Genomic DNA, 18,163 nt, shown 5'->3' with positions numbered 1-18,163 from the left:
AGGCCCTTTTAGAGCAATTTCTAATTGCTTAAATGGTTAAACTGGGTGCACTTATTCACAGAAACTCTTGTTCAAGAATTAACACTGCACCTCAGGAGAGGACAGTTGACACACTGTGTGTCTCATGATGAAAACGTTGCATCAGCAGTGCCCCTCTCCCACATCCTGGAGAACATGCTGTACTTGCCTCGAGTAGCTGTGCCATGAATAGGCCCCTGCCCAGATGGAACTGGCACCTGTGCTGCTCATATTTTGTAATCCCTTTCAAAAGGGGAGTGGCAGGGAAGGGTACTACTGTTTTCCCACGCACACGAAGCACAGATAAGAGCCCACACCATTCTCTGTAGGCAATCACTGTTTCCTGAAAATTGTTGCTCAAGTGTGTCTTTGAACAAACCTTCTAAACAAAATCAAGTTATTGGGGACAGAGCTGCAAATTCTACCAGGCCCAAAAACTAAACTGGGAATGTAAACATTTAATAGAAATTTTGTTTTCCCCTTCAAGACATAGAGAGCATGATTCACCTCATCTCACATCAGATCTCTACACTAAAGGCATTGGCACAGATATCCTTCTTAGTTAATGGAGAGAAACAGCCATTTTAGGGAACAATTTATTTGATATATTTTAAATATCTACTTTGGGACAAGACAAATTGTATCCTGAAACTATTCACTCATCTTCTCACTGCTCACTGCAGGAACAATCTGGGTAATTAACTGAGACAGAGTCTGTACTGCAGTTACCTATTTTAGATACGACTAACTCCACACAGAGTGACCAGCGTGACTTCAGCACTGGTATTGAGGTTTCCTGGGAAGATGGTGGGAGAGGATCTGGGAGAACCAGCACAGCACCATGTCTGTCACCTGCCTCCCATTTTGCCTCCAGCCCAGCTCTAGCCCTTAAGGATCTCACATCTCAAACTGTAACACTCATAACCAATTCTACAGCAGCAAATCTACTCAAACTGCAGAGACAACATAGCAACTTCTTTCTCAAGCAACTTCTGGCTGCCAAACGTGCCACACAATTAAGACAGAACAAATAAACAAAGCAGGACCACTTGGCTTACAAGCAAATGGACTATGTGAGCTGGTGTTTAGCTCTTCTTAGTTAGAAGACAATTTCCCAGGGAACTTTCTTTTAGTAATCTCCCCGTAAGACCATTGAATGTTTGACTTGGCACTGCCCAGTGTGCTAAGAACTTCTTACTGGAGCCTACAGTGTTCCTTGGGCCATGAGATGCCCACTACCAATCTGGCTGACCAGATGGGGGAAGAAACAATCCTCACTGCCTCAAACACACTGATTAGACTCAGATAAATGTAAAAATCATAGATCAATAAAGAGGCCAACCCACTGAGGGGTTATGGCATAAGAGTACCATATATTGGCAAGAACTTGTAAGCAAATACAAGAACGAGTCACCAAGAAATAGTTTATTAGCTTGGAGGAACAGAACAACCATTGAAGCACTTCTTTGCATATACATCTAGGACAGGATGGGAAAGAAAACTTGTGGAGGGTTCAGCACTATGTAAGAGGAAAGATGGAAGTGAATGAGAAAATGAACCTGCAATCTATTCTAGAATTAATTCTAAGACCACGGTTCCCTGGAGATAGTGGAAGGGTAAAGCACCTGGAAAGTATTGACTGAAGTGAAACATAAAGTACCTTTGAGCTTTTTACTACAGAGCAGGTATCCCAGCCAAACATACCTACAATTCTCTAAATAGAAACAAAAAAACCCCTAGTAATAATTTCTCTTTCTGTTTCCTAATTTTTAAAGGAATTTTAGAAATTAGAAATTTCTCATGAAGATAGGTAACGCTTCCGTTTTGTAGACTTAGCTAGGTTTCAGGCTTCTCTTTTTTGCTAAGACTTTTTTATATTATTCTTTACTTTCTGAAGCCCAGCTTGCAAATAACACTTAGAGAAGATGGTGTATTTTTTCCTTACACTATTCTTTCTAGTTCCTTACACTGTTCTTTTAATTTATACTCTCTCTTTCATCCTTGATGAACACCTAATATGAACACACAGTCTCCTAATAGGCAACAACAATAATGGTGCTTTATAATTCAATTGTGTCTCTCATACGAGGTATTAACATGTCTATATCTGTTAAATAAACCCCTTAGAAGTGTAACTGAAACTGCATTACAACATTTTCAAAAGTATTTACAAGCATTCCTTTGGGATGAGGGAAAGAAAAACTTCAGTTTTGACATCTAGCAACATAGCAATCAGCTAATTAAGGAAAAGAAATGGATAGCCCAAGCTTATAAGAAATGATTGGCAGCACAATCACCTGTCAGACCAAATTGAAATATTTCAATCAGTAAACAGGCCCATGGAAATGCTTTCAAAGTGGGAAGCAGAGAAGGTAACAAAGTCACATGCCAACAATGCCTCTACATCCATGTCACTCCCTGCCCACGTATACTTGCACAAAATTAAACCATGCTCTGAGTACAAGTACAGATAATTAAATACCTCCAGAATACTTCCAGATGCACAAGGGTATCATTACTCCAAAGGCACCTGGAACACATATACCTGTGGGTCTTTGTGCATGAACAGACTGGTGCCAGGGACTTAGCACTGCTTCAATGTCTCAATTTTGCCTCTGTAGAACACAGAATTCCTCCAGCAATAACTGAGACTCTGTTTTTACTTCACACAATGCAAGTCAAACTGATTGCAGATTTCAGAATTATGACAAGATGGTGAGATTTAAAAATAATTCATAACTTTCAGAAGAAAACTTTGCCTATTAAAGTTCTTTGCACCAAAAAAATCTGACAATAATTTTCTGGGACACAAGGAACTCCCATAAAGAACATCTTTACTCAGGCTTGTTAGTAAAGCATGTGGCTGCTTTTTTTTAGACCCTTCCCTCTTCATAAATGGAACTTAAGTATAATCAGAAGAGAGCAATAAAACACACTGACCTGAATTTGCTGCTGCAGTAGATTGATTTTGTGCTGCTGTTGCAGAAGTTGCTGCTGTTGTCTTGCAATCTATTAGAAATAAAATTTCCATTAAATTAAAACAGCAATATTGAAATTTCAATACTATTGACCGAAAAGCATAATATTTGTTATTCTTTATTATATTTTATTAAGCATATTAATATTTTTAATGGAGCATCTTTTAGAGGTAAATTTAAATGCAACATAAAAATCTACTTAACGAGTAAGAAATATGTATTTTAAGCAGTGAGACCTTAGCTCTGAAGCACAGAAACATAGGTTTATTTGTGTGCATGTGAATAATCTCATCACTATTCAACAAAGCATTTAAGCCTGTGGTGATCTTTAACTGTGATGCATCACTGTTAGCTACAATGGGAATGAAACACATGCTTAAAATTAAGTGCTTTTCTGAATGGGGATGGGATTACGCAGGTGCTTAAGGTTAAACATACATTTTCCTGCTTTGCTGAACTGCAGCCTTAGCTGGTGTTTATAGATGTTTCACTATTCAGCACGAGCTCCTAGGGTAAGCTTCTCTGACTTCCTCCACAATGAGCAGCACATTACTTCTCTTGCAAATCCCAAAAATCATTCTTGGAGCTAGTTAGCGAAGCAGAGCCTCATTCTGTGTAAAAGCAGTACCTGGTGCTCAGCAACTCATCCTCCACACAACTCTATGAAATATGTAGATATTCTTACCCTCTTTTGGTGGAATCAGTAGGGGATCTAGAGGATAAAGGTTCACTCTATCCCTTCTCTAACACAGATGGAGAAAAGCAAATTTTCAGGGTGAAGAACACTAAGAGACTGGTGAGAATTTGCTACAGATACTCCATCTACCTCCCTGATTCCCACAAAATCAGCATGCTGGAGCAGAAGGGAAATAGGATCCTGCCCTCAGACCACAGGGCTGCTCCCTGCAATGGGTGATGTGGAAGACAGCCACAGAGGAGAAGCCACGGGGACCTGGGGGAACAACTGGACTTCTGCTATAGAAGGGTAACTGTGCAGCAGACTGAAATGAGAACAAGATTTGTGTTTCCTGGAAATCCCAGCCTCAGCACTTCTGCTACCTTCATTTCTTGAGTATAATTTCCCCTCCTATAAATATTTATCTAGAGCAGAGGAATCACATAAAACAGCAAGAAGCTGGTGACAAAGGTATTTTGGTCACTCAAATCCACTGTTTCTCTTTTGGCAAAAACCCTCTTGGGCTCCTTCCCTAACATCTTCTCAGCACACTTACTCTGTTATAAACAGAGAAAGCTAAGTAAAATGTTTTTATGATAAAAAAATGACAGGAATGTATCAAGGTTGGTTTGGAAATAAACAATCACATAGTTTTAGTGAAAACTGTTCAGATTAACTCATAGGGAATTTGTAGTCACATATTAACAGCTTGTAATTGTGCATACATGGAGAGCAAAGCTGTCATTTTCTTAATCTCTCACTGTCATCTGGAAATAACTCAGTAAGATTTTTCAGTTAAAATTCACTTTTGTAAGAGAAATCAACACAAAATTCATATGTATTTTAAGTCCTGTACGTGGCCTCAAAGAGGAAAATTAAGATCTAGATGATTCTGGGGCTAGGTGAAGGCAAAGGATCACAAGAAGATGGAGTCAAGCAACCCTCACAGATCACTACAGCAGTGCTTGCAACAGAGCTCAAACTCCTTTCAGGAGCCTGGTGTTCAAACAGATCTGGGTGAACCTCCCAGGCAAGTCAATAAAATACAGTGAGTGAGGAGTGAATGAGCAGACCCTTGTGTGTGAGTGAGAAAGGGAATCAAAGAGAGCTGGGCCCAGGTAGCCCAGGGGCAGGTCCTAGAAGCTCAGGTAGCTGTTGTCAGCACAGAGACCAGCAGTGGTACCTGTGCTTGGTCTTGTCCTAATGGGGACAGTACTATATGGAATATTTAAAACCTCTATGGCAGCTGGAGTTAGCACTTTTAGTGAGCAACACACCAACTGTGTGACTCCGTCTCAGAAGTGCAGTGCTTGTAACTAAAGATAAGGTTTGTCAGGTTTATATCCACATTGCCCCTGCTGCTGAAGTCTCAGCAAAGGTAAAAGATGGTTACAGTATGCAGCTTCACAGTGAAACAATACAGAGCATGGAGCTGTGCTGTGGGCCACTCTCAGCGCTGTGCCATTTTTTCACAGGTAGACAGTGCCCTACATCCAGTATTGTTTGGAGCTGCTGATGACCTGGCTGCGGCTTAACACAGCCATAAACCATAGCCAAGACAAGGAGGAGGCTTTTGTTTACATGTGCAAAAGAACACATCTGCCAGGGTTCTGGCTGCTTGTGAACAGCTTTTTTGTACCTGCATGCACAATGTAGCACCATTTGAATAGGCATTTCCTGATGAAAACAAGAAATATACCATGGAGCATCTAATCTCCAAGGTTCCTCTTCGCTGGAGCAGTTCTGTGACAGAAAATGTACCCAAGACCCTGCAATGCAATTACCATAGCATCGTCTTGATGTATAGGCTTGACACAGTAAAGTAGGGTACACAAGCACCATGTGGCTCAAATTCTGAATTTTATTTGCCTATCGGTTGAGCTACATGCTCGCTTCATTGAGCATGACAACCTAGTTTTAAGTGTCATTTAATTTTCATTTTGAAATATAATTACAAAGTGTTCACTGTAAGATATCACTCGTCTGCAAATGTGTCAAGATTAATTTGTGCTAGCTTATTCACAAGTGTCAATAGTTAATTACTGTGTCATCTCTAGATGGCTAAATGACATTCTAACTTCTGATTTTTTACAGTGTTCCTTTATGTTATTTTCCATTAGGGGATGAGTCCATATTCCTACATGTGGGCAAATACCCAAGCACATAAAATACCAGACGTCACAACTCATTAAAATCAACAGAGCATACATTGCTGTATATATCCTATAAAATATATTTAACTGAAAAGATAATTCTAGTAATAATGTCAGATTCCTAAAAACCACACATTAATTTGGATCTGTCGGATCTAATGCCTAGGGGACTAGTGCATGGGATCATTGTTGTTGCACTTTTGTTCAAAGAGAAGGGGACAGCTCATTGGACAACTGCATCTTTAAACCAAATAATCAAGGAAAAAAAATAATAAAAAAACAAACCAAAAAAACCAAAAAGACAAAACAAGAAAAAACAAACTGTTCACAACCTCAACAAAAAAATCCAACCTTACTTGTGCAAGGTATTTGAAGGTTTGAGTATGCTTAAAGGTTTTTGTTTAATTATTTTCTTGTCAAAAAGAGAAAGTGTTAAATAATGGTTATAGTCTGGCTTGTTCATAACTCTCAAAATTGCATCTCAGTGCAGGGAGAACTGTGAAATCTATCATCCACTCCTCCCTTTTTTTCAGGGTCCTATAATGTTGCCTCTTTCAGGGAAAATGTGTAACTTCTGCAGATATTTATGTTCTTTTAACAAAAAAAAACGCAAAATGAAACAACAGCAAGCAGAGCGGAGTTTGTGACAAGCATTCTGCATGAACCATTTTCACAGGTTTCTTTCTTGGAGCCTCACCTGTTCTTGCTGTTGGCGAGCAAGGTCCATTTGCTGCCGTTGTTTTTCAATTTGTGAGGCTGCCAGCTTTTTCTGCTCATCATGGGCAGCCAGGAGCTGCTCCCGTAAGCTGATCAGCTGGGTGATCATAGTAGAGAGCTGTCGCTCTTTTTCTGCCAGGCTTTCTGGTGTACCTAAACGTGGGGGAAAGATGGACTGTAAATATGAGGTAGACAATATTTACAAAGCAATATTTACCCCTCCAAAAAATGGGTGTATCACCAGTGTGCTTTTTTCAAACAGCAGCTTGGATATATTTTCTACTAACAAACCCCAAAAGAATGTAACGCATAGATTTGCTGTGCTCTAAGCAGGGGAGGATATAACAGAAATGGGAGCAGAAAAGATATAGAATATTTCCTTTTTTCTGGCTGGGATTTATTCGTTATGAATCCCTCGATCTTCTCCATCTAAATCTGCCCACTGTGATAAATACATTCATAGTTTATCAGACATAATTTTACCTCAGTTTATATTTTTTCTCATTTTTTCACTCTAAGTATGTACAAATGCTAAAAAAGAATTTAAAAGATGCTGTTTGGTGGAAGAAGCAGTTTAAGAATTTATTGATCATTTCTCCAAAATACCCATATATCTGGTAGGTCATTTAGGTAAATGTAAGCTATGGTTGTGGAATGTGTATTAAAAATGAGCTTTACTTGTCCCCAAGAGAAATGGCTACCCTGAAAAAATAGCTTAAGAATTTTCATTTAACTTTCAAAGTTTACTCTACAGAGAGCACTTAATTAATATGAAACTACGGTACATTTATTCTTTGTACTAATGATGCTTAATGGTCTGTTTATGGGTAAATTTCATGGGTCTCATAAGTGGAGAGTACAGGGTCCTTTTCCAAATCAATCTGAAAATATCCCACCTTATATAGGAACATATTACCCTGTCAGAAACAGCAATGTCAGTTCCTATATTTGAGCCATACATTTCCTTTTGTGAGCACCTCAGAATCACAGGTCTATAAAAGATAATATCAGTACATCAAGGTAGAAGTCCAAGAATATTGGAATATAATCTGAAAAAAGTTTAGAGTTGGAAGTGGGATAAATAAAGCAATTTAATGTTGTAAAGTAGAACTGGAAATCAGAGAAGAAGAAAACCAAGAATTATTCAGGTTTGTAGTCTGCCACAATGGTACGAGAAGTGGCACAAAGAGAGCATTCAGAAACCTCCTTTCCTCTGTTCACAATAGAGGACTGTGATAAAGAAGTCACTGGACTTTTGAAGAGGAACAAAATGTGTGAGCAACAGGACCTGGGAGGGAATGGAGAAAGAGTCACAAAATTATGACTCCAGCTTCTTCCCAGGAATAAGATGGATATCTTGTAAAGAAGTGAAGAAAAAAGGCTGATGGGTTTAATAAGGAGAAGGAAAACAAAACAGGCTCCTGCCAAGAAGGTGACAAACCCAAGATTATCCACTACTTACATTGTGGGGCCAGTATGATTCCTACACAAAATTTCATTTGCAAAAGCAGCTTTAAAAAAAACCTCTATCTGAAATTGCTTTGTATGAAAAAAAAAAAAACCAAGAAACTACATGGCTTAAGTTATTCACTCTAAACAAACTCTGAGAAACAAAGGGTACCTCATTTTCTGTACATTTATTAATTACATTTAGCAATGCTAAAGTACTGAAAAAGATTCCATTTCTTATTCACTATTAAGTATCTTCATTTTAAATGAGTTTCCAAGAACCTGATGTTTCCCTACCCTCTAATGCCTAATGTACATCCAGTATACACCTGACACAGGTCTCCAGAAGAAGAAAGATGTATAAATTCTTTTGTAGTAGAAATTTTAGAAAGGGTTGATAGTGATTTCCTTAGTCACAAGAGGAATAATGGATGCATGAAGTTGAAACTGAAGGACACTCCTACCCAGACCAACTCATTGTAAAGCCTTAGTGTGATACAGCTGACTGAAGCAACAGAAGAGTTCTGTGCAAAAAGCTGTTACAAGTCCAAAAGAAACACAAAATCATTTTTGAAAGTAAACTTAGGCAGCTGTGTGACCAGGAAAGTGCCTGCCCTGGAAGTACTGCCTTGCTAGGATCCTTTAGCATGTACTGAGCTCTATACTGCCATCTCTTCAGCTCTCTGCAACTTCACTATAAACCTACCTTAACCCTACTGTGTTATTCAGTCTTGAAGATTTTTCAGCATGGTTTTGAATTCATTTCCATAGGTAAAAGACTCTTCTGCCAAAGAAAAACTCCCTTGCCCATTGTGACAAGAAAAGATCAACCACTCCACCCACCAATTTTAGAAAGCCAATGGGAAGCAACCTGCTGCCTCAAATGATACTTATTGTCCTCCACTGCCACCTGGGAAACAACAGCTTGAGACTTTCACATCTGTCAAGCAGCTTTGGCATCACAATGCAAGCCCCTGAGCTTACAGTCGTAAAATATTTTACACACCCAAAGCAGATATTAATCTCCCACTCCATTTCCATATTAGTCTGTATAGCTTGTACTTGCTCCATAACACGAGTAGAAAACCACCACAAAGAGTGTCTGCAAAGGCTACAAAATGTTGTTTTGTTAGGATTTCTTAGAACCATTTGGTATAGCTGCCACAAATGTATAATATTTGTCTTTCTCTCCCTCTCTGTTTCTCTCTCAGATTTTTTTACAATAGCAGGCAGAAGTAACTGTTCTTATTCAGGAATCCACAGCAACTGTTTTTCTTTCCTTTTCCCTCCTCCGAGAAACACATCTGAAATAAATGACCCCATTTAAAGTACTCTGCTCTTTAATTTGTACCCTGTTATGTAATCCAGCAACAGAATAGAACTGATGACCACAAAATGTACACTGTGCTCCTGGAAAATCACGAGACCTCCATGAAGCTACAGGACACCTAACCAAGAACAAGCATAAGATGAGAATGTTGTTGTATGAAGGGGGGGGGGGGGGGGGGGGGGAGGCATAATTTAATTTTAGAGTGGAAAATCCCAACCATTATTTTACAGTTTAAATACCAATAAAAACCAACTTGCTTAGAATGCAGACCAGATTGAGCTGATCTGGCTGGGACAAGAGAGGTCATCAGTAGCTGTGTGCCATCATCATCTGTTTTGCATCCACTTACTGCAGCGAGCAATGAGATTCCTAAACTCATTACCAGTAAATAAACTTCTGCTGCTGACTGAAAATATCTATAAATAAAATAAAAATACAGCTACCTGTAAAATGTATTTGCCATAAAAACAGATAAAACAAAAAGCTTAGTAAAAAATGAACAGTAAATATGCCAGCTTCCATAAAATATTATATACCACAGCTCTCTCTCTGTTCTAATCCTATTCTCTTACTCCAAAGACAGCAGTGCATTTTTTTCCATGGGGTCTTCCTTATCCCCAAAACACATCTGTCTTGAGTTTCTCTCAGATTTGTCAGGTGGATCAGTGCTCCCCAGGGCCTGCTCCATCTGAAGTATTTTAATTTGACTAAACACCTGATTTATTTTATCTCTCCGATGAGAAAGGCAGTTTGTCTTAATAGAGCCTGTCAGCCCACAGTCCCATTCACAGCAATTTACAGGCAGCCAGGGATGCTGGAAAAGAAGAGTGCTGTGATTCTGTATTTTATCCTCCTCCAGAAAGCACCTAAAAGCAGCTATTCACTGCTACTGCATGTGGCATTTTAGGACTGAATTAGCTTTTTATTCAAGTAACTACACTTGTTGTGAATAGCTTATCTGTAAAATTGCTACATTCACTACTGATTTTATTAACCTTTGGCTCTATCACAAAATGGTCCTCAGTTAGGAAAGACCTTTAAAATTGACACATTTTTCTTAGGGGCCTTTATTTCAGTGACTACAGATATACTGAATTTGATCCATTGACTCCCTTTACCAGCAGTATTTAAAATTTTGAGTGTTGGTGGGAAGCTGATAGTGTTTAAGGATTTCTTTTTAAAATGGAGATGTGTCAGTCTCATAAAAAGTTCAGAAAAAAAATGTTATTATTTCTGATAATACTTTGGATACATCCCCACCTTTGTGATAATTGGTTGTAGTAATATTTTAATTTTTTCCCTATGTGCTTATTGTTTTACTCTTTATTTTGGATTTCAGCACAAATTGAGATAAAATATTCAGATTGAAGAGAACTAAGGCATCAAAGAGAACGCTTGACTTTTTAAAATTCTGGTCATAGGTCAATCTAACCAGGAGACAGAAAATAAAAAGTAGCTATAAATCTGCTGAAAAAGAGAGAAGAGTTCAACTTGTGGTCTAAAATTACATTTAGAAAGAATTCTGCTTGTGGCAAAACTCTATCTACTAAAACCAACTGGAATACTACATGATTTCTGGTACATTAAGTAACAGAAAGAGCATCATGTGTCTTACACTGCATTTAATAAAAACCATAAACCCCATCCTGAATTTTATTTACTTAGATTTCTTTAAGTATTTAAAAAAAAAAATCAAAAAACTAGTATCCTGTAAATATAGCTATACAATATAACTAAAGTTCCTATATCAACCACTGGTTTACCACCTTTTAAAACTCCTGTTACCTTTTACAACCTATTCAGTCTATATACAAATGCAGCTGCATGTAAGCAAACACTACAGGCTTCTCAGTGTTAAATTTCTTGCTGTCTTGAGTTAGAGGCAGAGTAATAACTGCTGGTAAGGGAAAAAAAGAAGCAGGCATAACAAGAAATAGACTTCTAGGCTTACGTAGCATAATTTAAACTAATCTCTCTGATTTTGCTCAGGAAAAGAAAACCAGGTAAAACCACATATTCTATCAAATGAATAAAAAACAAAGTACTGGAGTCATAAATAAAGTAAAAATTTTACAGGCATGATCCATAGCTTGTTAAAGTAGGGTTCTTAGCTGTGACACAAAATTACTGTGGGTTCTTGAAGTGTCTTAGTGTCCCAACATGCAGACAAAGTAAAACACTACCAATCAGAGGTTTTTATGCCTGGTTAGTTAATGTTTCTGAAGTGCTTTGAGATCTTTGCAAGGAATCTCTACACAGCTGCAAAGCATTATTGGTTCTCTTGAATTCTGTGATTAGTGCAAAACATGACAAATATCATCCTTGTTTATGCACTGCATCTAAACTAACTTTTGCTCCATACACTTACAGGAAATACAAATTAATAAATCACAAATGATTACTCCTGTTACGTTTACAGAACAAACACATTGTGTGACTTTTGTGAAATCAGGAGGCAGTAATGCAAGAAAGAAGTGTGGACTTTGCCAGAAACTAAGTAGGGCTTTAAATCACATAACTGCAGCTCCAAAGTATCATCAGCCAAAACAGTTCAACCAGCAATCAAAAAATCATTCTGAATCAAGTTAAGCAATTTCAGCTTTTTTTTTTTCCTTTATAGAAAAAAAAGCCTTTGTGACTCAATCCCTCTGTTAGATTGGAGGGGATTTTATTATTTTATGGACATTGAAAAGAAAGCAAGAACACAATGCTAGACATAAAAGAAAGTGTATTTGATCTTAGCCTCCCAGAGATAACCTGGTTAAACCGTTCTGTCTAACACTGCAGTCTGCAGCACACATCAGATGGGCTGTGATGTTTCCACTTCACAGGCTCTGTCCAGCATTTAGCATTTACCCTTTCTTGATTGGGTCACCTTCTAAATGCCACAAAATAGGGCAGCAAAAGTCAACAAAAATAAACAGGAAAAACAGAAGAAAGTAACAATCTAATGGAAGGGCCTTGGAGATAAAAGCCACTTTGTGAGGGCTGCCTGACTAAGGAGCCCCCTTGCCATTGCAACAGCATCTAATTTGAGTTCTAACTCCAGCAGCAGTTTAAAAAGCTTCCACTCTAAAGGGCCCCAAGTGTATCATAAAGATAAAGCATTTCAGTAGAAAACAGCCACAAAGACCTCTATTATCTTATCAGTCTTTGGTTACAACAGCTGAACCAATATGACTAAGTTCTGAATGACTTTTTTTTTTTTCCCCTTCTTTTTATAACACTAGAATACTGGAATTTCTTTATTTCATGATCAGTTAGCAATTGTTGGTGCTCCCATATGCTACTGTCCCGTCCTTAGTCAATAAAAAGTTTTATAAATGCTCCCATTGTGCTTTGTAGCATCCCAGTGCAGAAAGCAGCACAGCAAACATGTCCAGCATGCAAAACACACCGGATTGCTTCTCTTGGGAAGGTGAAAGATCCCTTCCCTCCCCTATGTCTCAAAATTATTCTGTATTTTCAGATTTGAGCAAGGCAATTTTATTACCATATGTCCACAGACAGTAATAGGAATTAATATTAAGAACTACAGAAAATATTCTGTAGAGAAAAGTATGTCAGATTTTGAGAAACAAAAGAGAGTTTAAACTAGTTATATTTTAGGAGGAGTATGAAAATGCTTTACTGATAATCCAGAAGTTTTCTCCTAATTCCATGTATACTAAAACTCACATGTTGCAGCAATTTCTTAGGTGGGAGCAATTTGAAACTCCTATGATTTGCAAAATAGCAGACTTTTGAAACAATCCTGTACTTAACATGGTCCTGCCTTTCTTGGATTAGCCAAAAAACAGCCAAATATCTGAGTGAACATGGAACCAACTCAGTGAGGCCATGATAACCCTTCATTGTCACACATCACTGTGCCCACAGACAGGTAAGGGCGAGGACAGAGCCCTACAGGCACCTCCCTGGTTTGGCTGAGCTGAGCTCACAGCCAGCACTGGGCTCCTGCACCCACTGCCCTTGAGCCGTAAGGGCGAGGACAGAGCCCTACAGGCACCTCCCTGGTTTGGCTGAGCTCCTGCACCCACTGCCCTTGAGCTTGGCTCATCCCAAAGCTCTCATCCATTACACAGCTCCAGATCTCTGCCTGACACTGAGCTGGGCACATGTGCCCTCACAGGCACCTCAGATTATTCATGTTCAACTGAGCCCCATCCAACCACCTAAAGTGTCCTGCTCGGTGGTTCTTTCCCTCCTCAAAAGAATTTGGTGGATTTATTCCTTCGTCAAACATCACAGAACCATTTATTCTGCATTAATAACAAGTCACAAGAATGTCTATAGCAATCCAGCTGAATATTTCCCCTAAAGATTTGCCAGCACCTGGGGCAGGTTTACCTGCCATAGTATGTCCAGCAAATCTTGTACCTTCAAAATACTCTTCCAAATATCTTTTTTTTTTTTTTTTTTCTCTCACACATTCACTGGACTTTTTGCTCCTGCATGGTTTCTTAGCAATTCTCACATGTTTCCTGAGCAATATCTTACATTCAGAGGTATTCTTCCTTGACTGCTTTTCACAGCAGTTCCAATCAAAGTAAACCAATACACTCAAAATAAAAACCCTGCAGCGACTGGACCAAGAGAAACTGCTCCCAGGTTTCTCTCAAACAGCCCCAGAGATGTCAAAGCAGGGTGCCAGGCAAAGCTTTGGACTAAGTTCCTGCTCAGCTCATGGATCAGCACAATGAAACTTTGCACCATTTTTAGCAGTGTGGTGAATCTACAGTTGAGTCCTAAAATGTAATCCACGTCAGGAATGCAGGAAAGAATGTGATGTTAGCCAGAGCTTCGACCTCCCCCTCCTCCAAACCAGTGCCCAGCGAAAAGCAGAATTCCAACAAATCTCTCGGACTCCTTACTTCCTTTCACACACATGAAAAGAAGAACTCTGCCTGACATAAGCCTTAGAGGACTTCAAATATGTTTAGAGATTTTGTTACTATCTCACAGATACAATTTTATTTTACTATTGTCTTCTATCTAAAAAAAAAATTAAATATATAAATAAAACCTACTTTGGCTCATTTCTTAGAATTTCTCCCAAATGCAGAAGAAATTGTAAATTTATATTCTAAATTATATTAAAAGGACACATTAAGAGTTAATTCATACATGTGCACATGGAGGGAAGATAATGAGTTTTTGAATATATTATTTGTAGGGTTTTTCAGCAGGAAGTAGAGATTTGGTTGCAAATCATTTAGTGCTTTCAGTAAGTTTAGAAAAGCTTCATATATACTCAATATGAACTGTTCAGAGTCTGTATAGGAAAAATGTAATATTGCTGGATATAAACAGAGAAATGCATATTATACATTTTAACTAAAAACTCACAGCCAACCTGTTTCTGTTGAGTTAGAATACAAGGATATAGCAGAGGCCACAGGCTGTGAGTAATCTATGATACAAACACTAAAATATGAGATAAAGAGAAAAATGAGTGATTTTGTTTTGTTAACTGAGTAGACTGTAACCCAGGGAATAGCACATCAAAATAAAATTAACATGGTGGTGTTAGAGAGAGAGCAAAGTTCACATGATTATTATTATTTTTGATTCTAATACTTGGTTCCAATGCTTTCGAAGTAAAAAAATATATATATACAAATGAAAATAAAGATGGCCTATCCCTTTAAGTCACTCATTGAGGACTTGAGAGCTGAAAAAGTATCCTGACCTTCAGTTTCAGATTTTCCCATTTAAATACAGATGACATTACTTCTCTAGATCATGGAGGGGGAAAGGGAGGAGAATGTTATGCTGGGGATAGCAATAGCAAAGATTACAAACTATACTTGTGGGCCACATAACAGATAGAAATGGTATATTAGGGGGAAAAAAAATCCAAGATAAAAAAAAAAAATTAATAGTCTAACCATCATTTAGTTATGCACCTGTTCCTCTTCTCCGGAAGAATCCACATTGAGATATCAGGAGCTGTGCTAATAAGAATAGCAGAAATACTCAAATGTCATAGTAGGAATAAACTTCCAGCATCAGAACCATCTCTGTGCAAACATCCCACATGGATGATGCTTACCAGCTTTTCTTGGGGACATCAATGTGGTAAGTGAAAAAAGCAAAAGATTGGTTTTGTTTTCCATGTCAGAACACATATTAAGCATAAGCAAAGCTACCAGATCAAAATGTCTTCCTCCAGGAGACCAGAGTCATAAACATGGTTTAAAAGTTAAATCCTTTAATTTTCTCATTTGCAAGAGCTGTAAAATTAACTTCAACCCAATAGTCCTGCAAGGATTTAAGTTGTCACGTAGCAAAACAGGGGAAGTCTCACAGAGAAATGGAGATATCTGAAGTTTTTCCTTCTGATAATGGGACACAAATATTAAATATCAGAAAAATCAAGTCCCACAGTAAATATAATGGTTTGTTTCTTCTTTACACTGGAATTATCAATTCAGCAGGTCTAATTCTTTCTTGTAGATAATCTGCACATGCACGTAGTCCAGAACCTTCAACAGAAACACCCTGTATTTACAATGGCATGAGAGCTGATCCCCATGTTCCCACAAACACTAAGAGAAGCCAGCAGTTCACCTTCCCTATTATTTTATCTCTGAACCTGACCCAAAACACAGGGATACTTTCCTTAGTTTTGCCTAAATTTTGTAATTATAGAAGGAAAAATAGCAGACTTGTCAAACAGAAGTCAAAAAAACCTCACCTCAGCTTCTAGAAAACTCACTGCATTAGGCATGTAGAAACATCAGTAAAATTCCAGGTTTAGGTCTGAGACTGCTGTTTCCTGACAGCATCATTTGGCACAACAAACTGTGCACTTAGTATTAGACATTTCAAATGCACTTTCTTATTAAACTCCCTCCATGAGCTGTTCATAGTTTAACGTGAAACTACAGATGTAGAACAGAGAATTAAGTGCTTACACAGAGAAATGCTGCCCAACATTTTACAACAGCTTCCAAGGAATTCCAACATAAAACCATTTTTTCGTAAACATAATTTTGTTTTCTGGATAATTTTTTTCCATTTTTATTGTTCTCTTCTGATTCCTAACATTTGCTGAATGAAGTTCTGCTGCACTAGTAGTCTCACTGTATCCTAATTAAATTAAGCAATTTTTTAGATGTTTGAATTCAATAAAAAAATCCCTACATTTCCTTTCCAGAAAAAAAGAAAAAAAATTTTTCCTAATATTTGCAGCTGTGCCTTGATGGGGAGGATTGAATATGACTGCTAACCCATCTCTAATATTCATAAAAAACACTGCAATAAAATATGTGGACAGATAATTTTTGTAACATCCTCTTTTAGATGTGAAATGAAATTTTTCTTGATTTTCTTTTGCTTATATACAATCATAGGTAGTGCATTCTTTGGAATTACAGTGTTGAGAGTCACAATTGATGACAGTCTGGAATAAGTAGGATCTTATCAAGTAACATGAAAAGATTGGCAGTTTGCTGAAGAAAGAAATTTAGATGGAGAATTCAGGACTGATTTTGAAATTACTCCATTTCATTGATTGTTCTTTCCTAACAACACACAGCTGCATAAAAGCAATTTTTTCCCATATTCAATTTAAACTTTAAGTGATTTCTGGGTGCTATTAATCTTATATTTTTCATTTTGTAAACATGATAGAATTTCAAAATCTATACAATCTTTCATTCTTTTAAAACTAGTATTTCTTCCCATGCAAGTGCAAAAAAGCACTTATTTAGAAGGAAGAGCTCTCCAATTAAAACTTGTATCTTCAATCACAGGGATAAAGTGAATATCTGTGCTATCTAATCTTATTCTGGAAAGAGAATTGTATATGTACATGCATAAAAGTGGCTGGAAGGAAGCTGAGTTTAGAGGAAGTTCTCTTAATGTCTCATCTGATGAGTACAGTTCATATGAATTAGATGACATTAATTTCCTTACCTAACAGGAGCTAGTTACTTGTGATTTCTCTAGCTGATTATTTGACTTTCATTTAAAAAGGTTCATGATGTAAAAGAAGCTCTTGTTTGGGTTTTTTTCAGTCTTCTCCATTGTCTAAACTATGGATTAATAATGAAAGGTAAAAAAAAAAAAAAGAATTATATGTTTTAATTAAGTTTTAAATTTTAAAGAGCAAGCTACAGAAAAGGAGGGCTTAAAATTATTTTTCCTGCTCTTTGCCACAGTATTTGCAGAAATAATGTGATTCTTCTCTTTAAACAGTGAGGAGCACTTTACACTTTAATGTCTACAAGTACATCCATCGGGTGATGGTAAGAAAAGGGAGCAGTTGAACTTCATGGAGCTTTGGGGTGTAATTCTGCAGATGGACACAAGAAAACCAGTTGGGAAAAAAAATCCACATTTCCTCACTGTGTCGTCCTGGGGGCTAATCCAGTTTTGAGGAGCACAATGCAGTGGAGCTGAGCCAGCTGTGTGCCAGGAAGGGCTAGGAGAACGAGGACAGGAATTGGTATTTTTCTCTGTGGGTGTAAGAAGGGTAGAAATCTTTTCCATAGGTGCCACTGCAGCTTTTCTATTAAAAGGCTAATTGATCTACATGTTAGGATTCAATTATTTGAGATAATTTGCCATAATGGTAACACTGAAGATAACACACCAGAACACTCCAGGAGCCTTGCCTCTTTTCCTACACTGAAAATTGTAACCCAAATGCATTTCTTCTGCTGCATCCAGAATGCACAATATACACAGGAGAGGAGATGTGCCCCTGTGAAATGTACTCTGACTTCTGATGTCTTGCAGTTACTTTTTATATCTTGTTAAATAAGTTACTTCCACGAGTTCTTAGTTAGTAATTATTAGCTACACGACTCAGAAATGTCTAAATATAAATATG

At 37.7% G+C, this 18,163-nt stretch overlaps 1 protein-coding gene across 12 annotated transcripts in view; it reads right to left on the bottom strand.

Annotated features, from left to right (window-relative positions):
* Positions 1-18,163, bottom strand: part of SOX6 (SRY-box transcription factor 6) — a 369,109-nt gene that overhangs the window by 139,425 nt on the left and 211,521 nt on the right. For all 12 annotated transcript variants that reach the window (XM_041415103.1, XM_041415104.1, XM_041415107.1 and 9 more), the window contains 2 exons: positions 6,523-6,695; positions 2,959-3,027 (listed from right to left, as the gene is read on the bottom strand). In XM_041415103.1, the coding sequence (XP_041271037.1) occupies positions 2,959-3,027; positions 6,523-6,695 (242 nt within the window). The remainder of the gene's footprint in view (positions 1-2,958; positions 3,028-6,522; positions 6,696-18,163) is intronic.

The sequence above is a fragment of the Onychostruthus taczanowskii genome, unplaced genomic scaffold (genome assembly GCF_017590055.1).
Source record: "Onychostruthus taczanowskii isolate IOZ18803 unplaced genomic scaffold, ASM1759005v1 scaffold49, whole genome shotgun sequence".
Lineage (NCBI taxonomy): Eukaryota > Metazoa > Chordata > Aves > Passeriformes > Passeridae > Onychostruthus > Onychostruthus taczanowskii.
The sequence above is the reverse complement of the archived record's forward strand: the minus strand, read 5'-3'. Positions and strand labels throughout refer to the sequence as shown.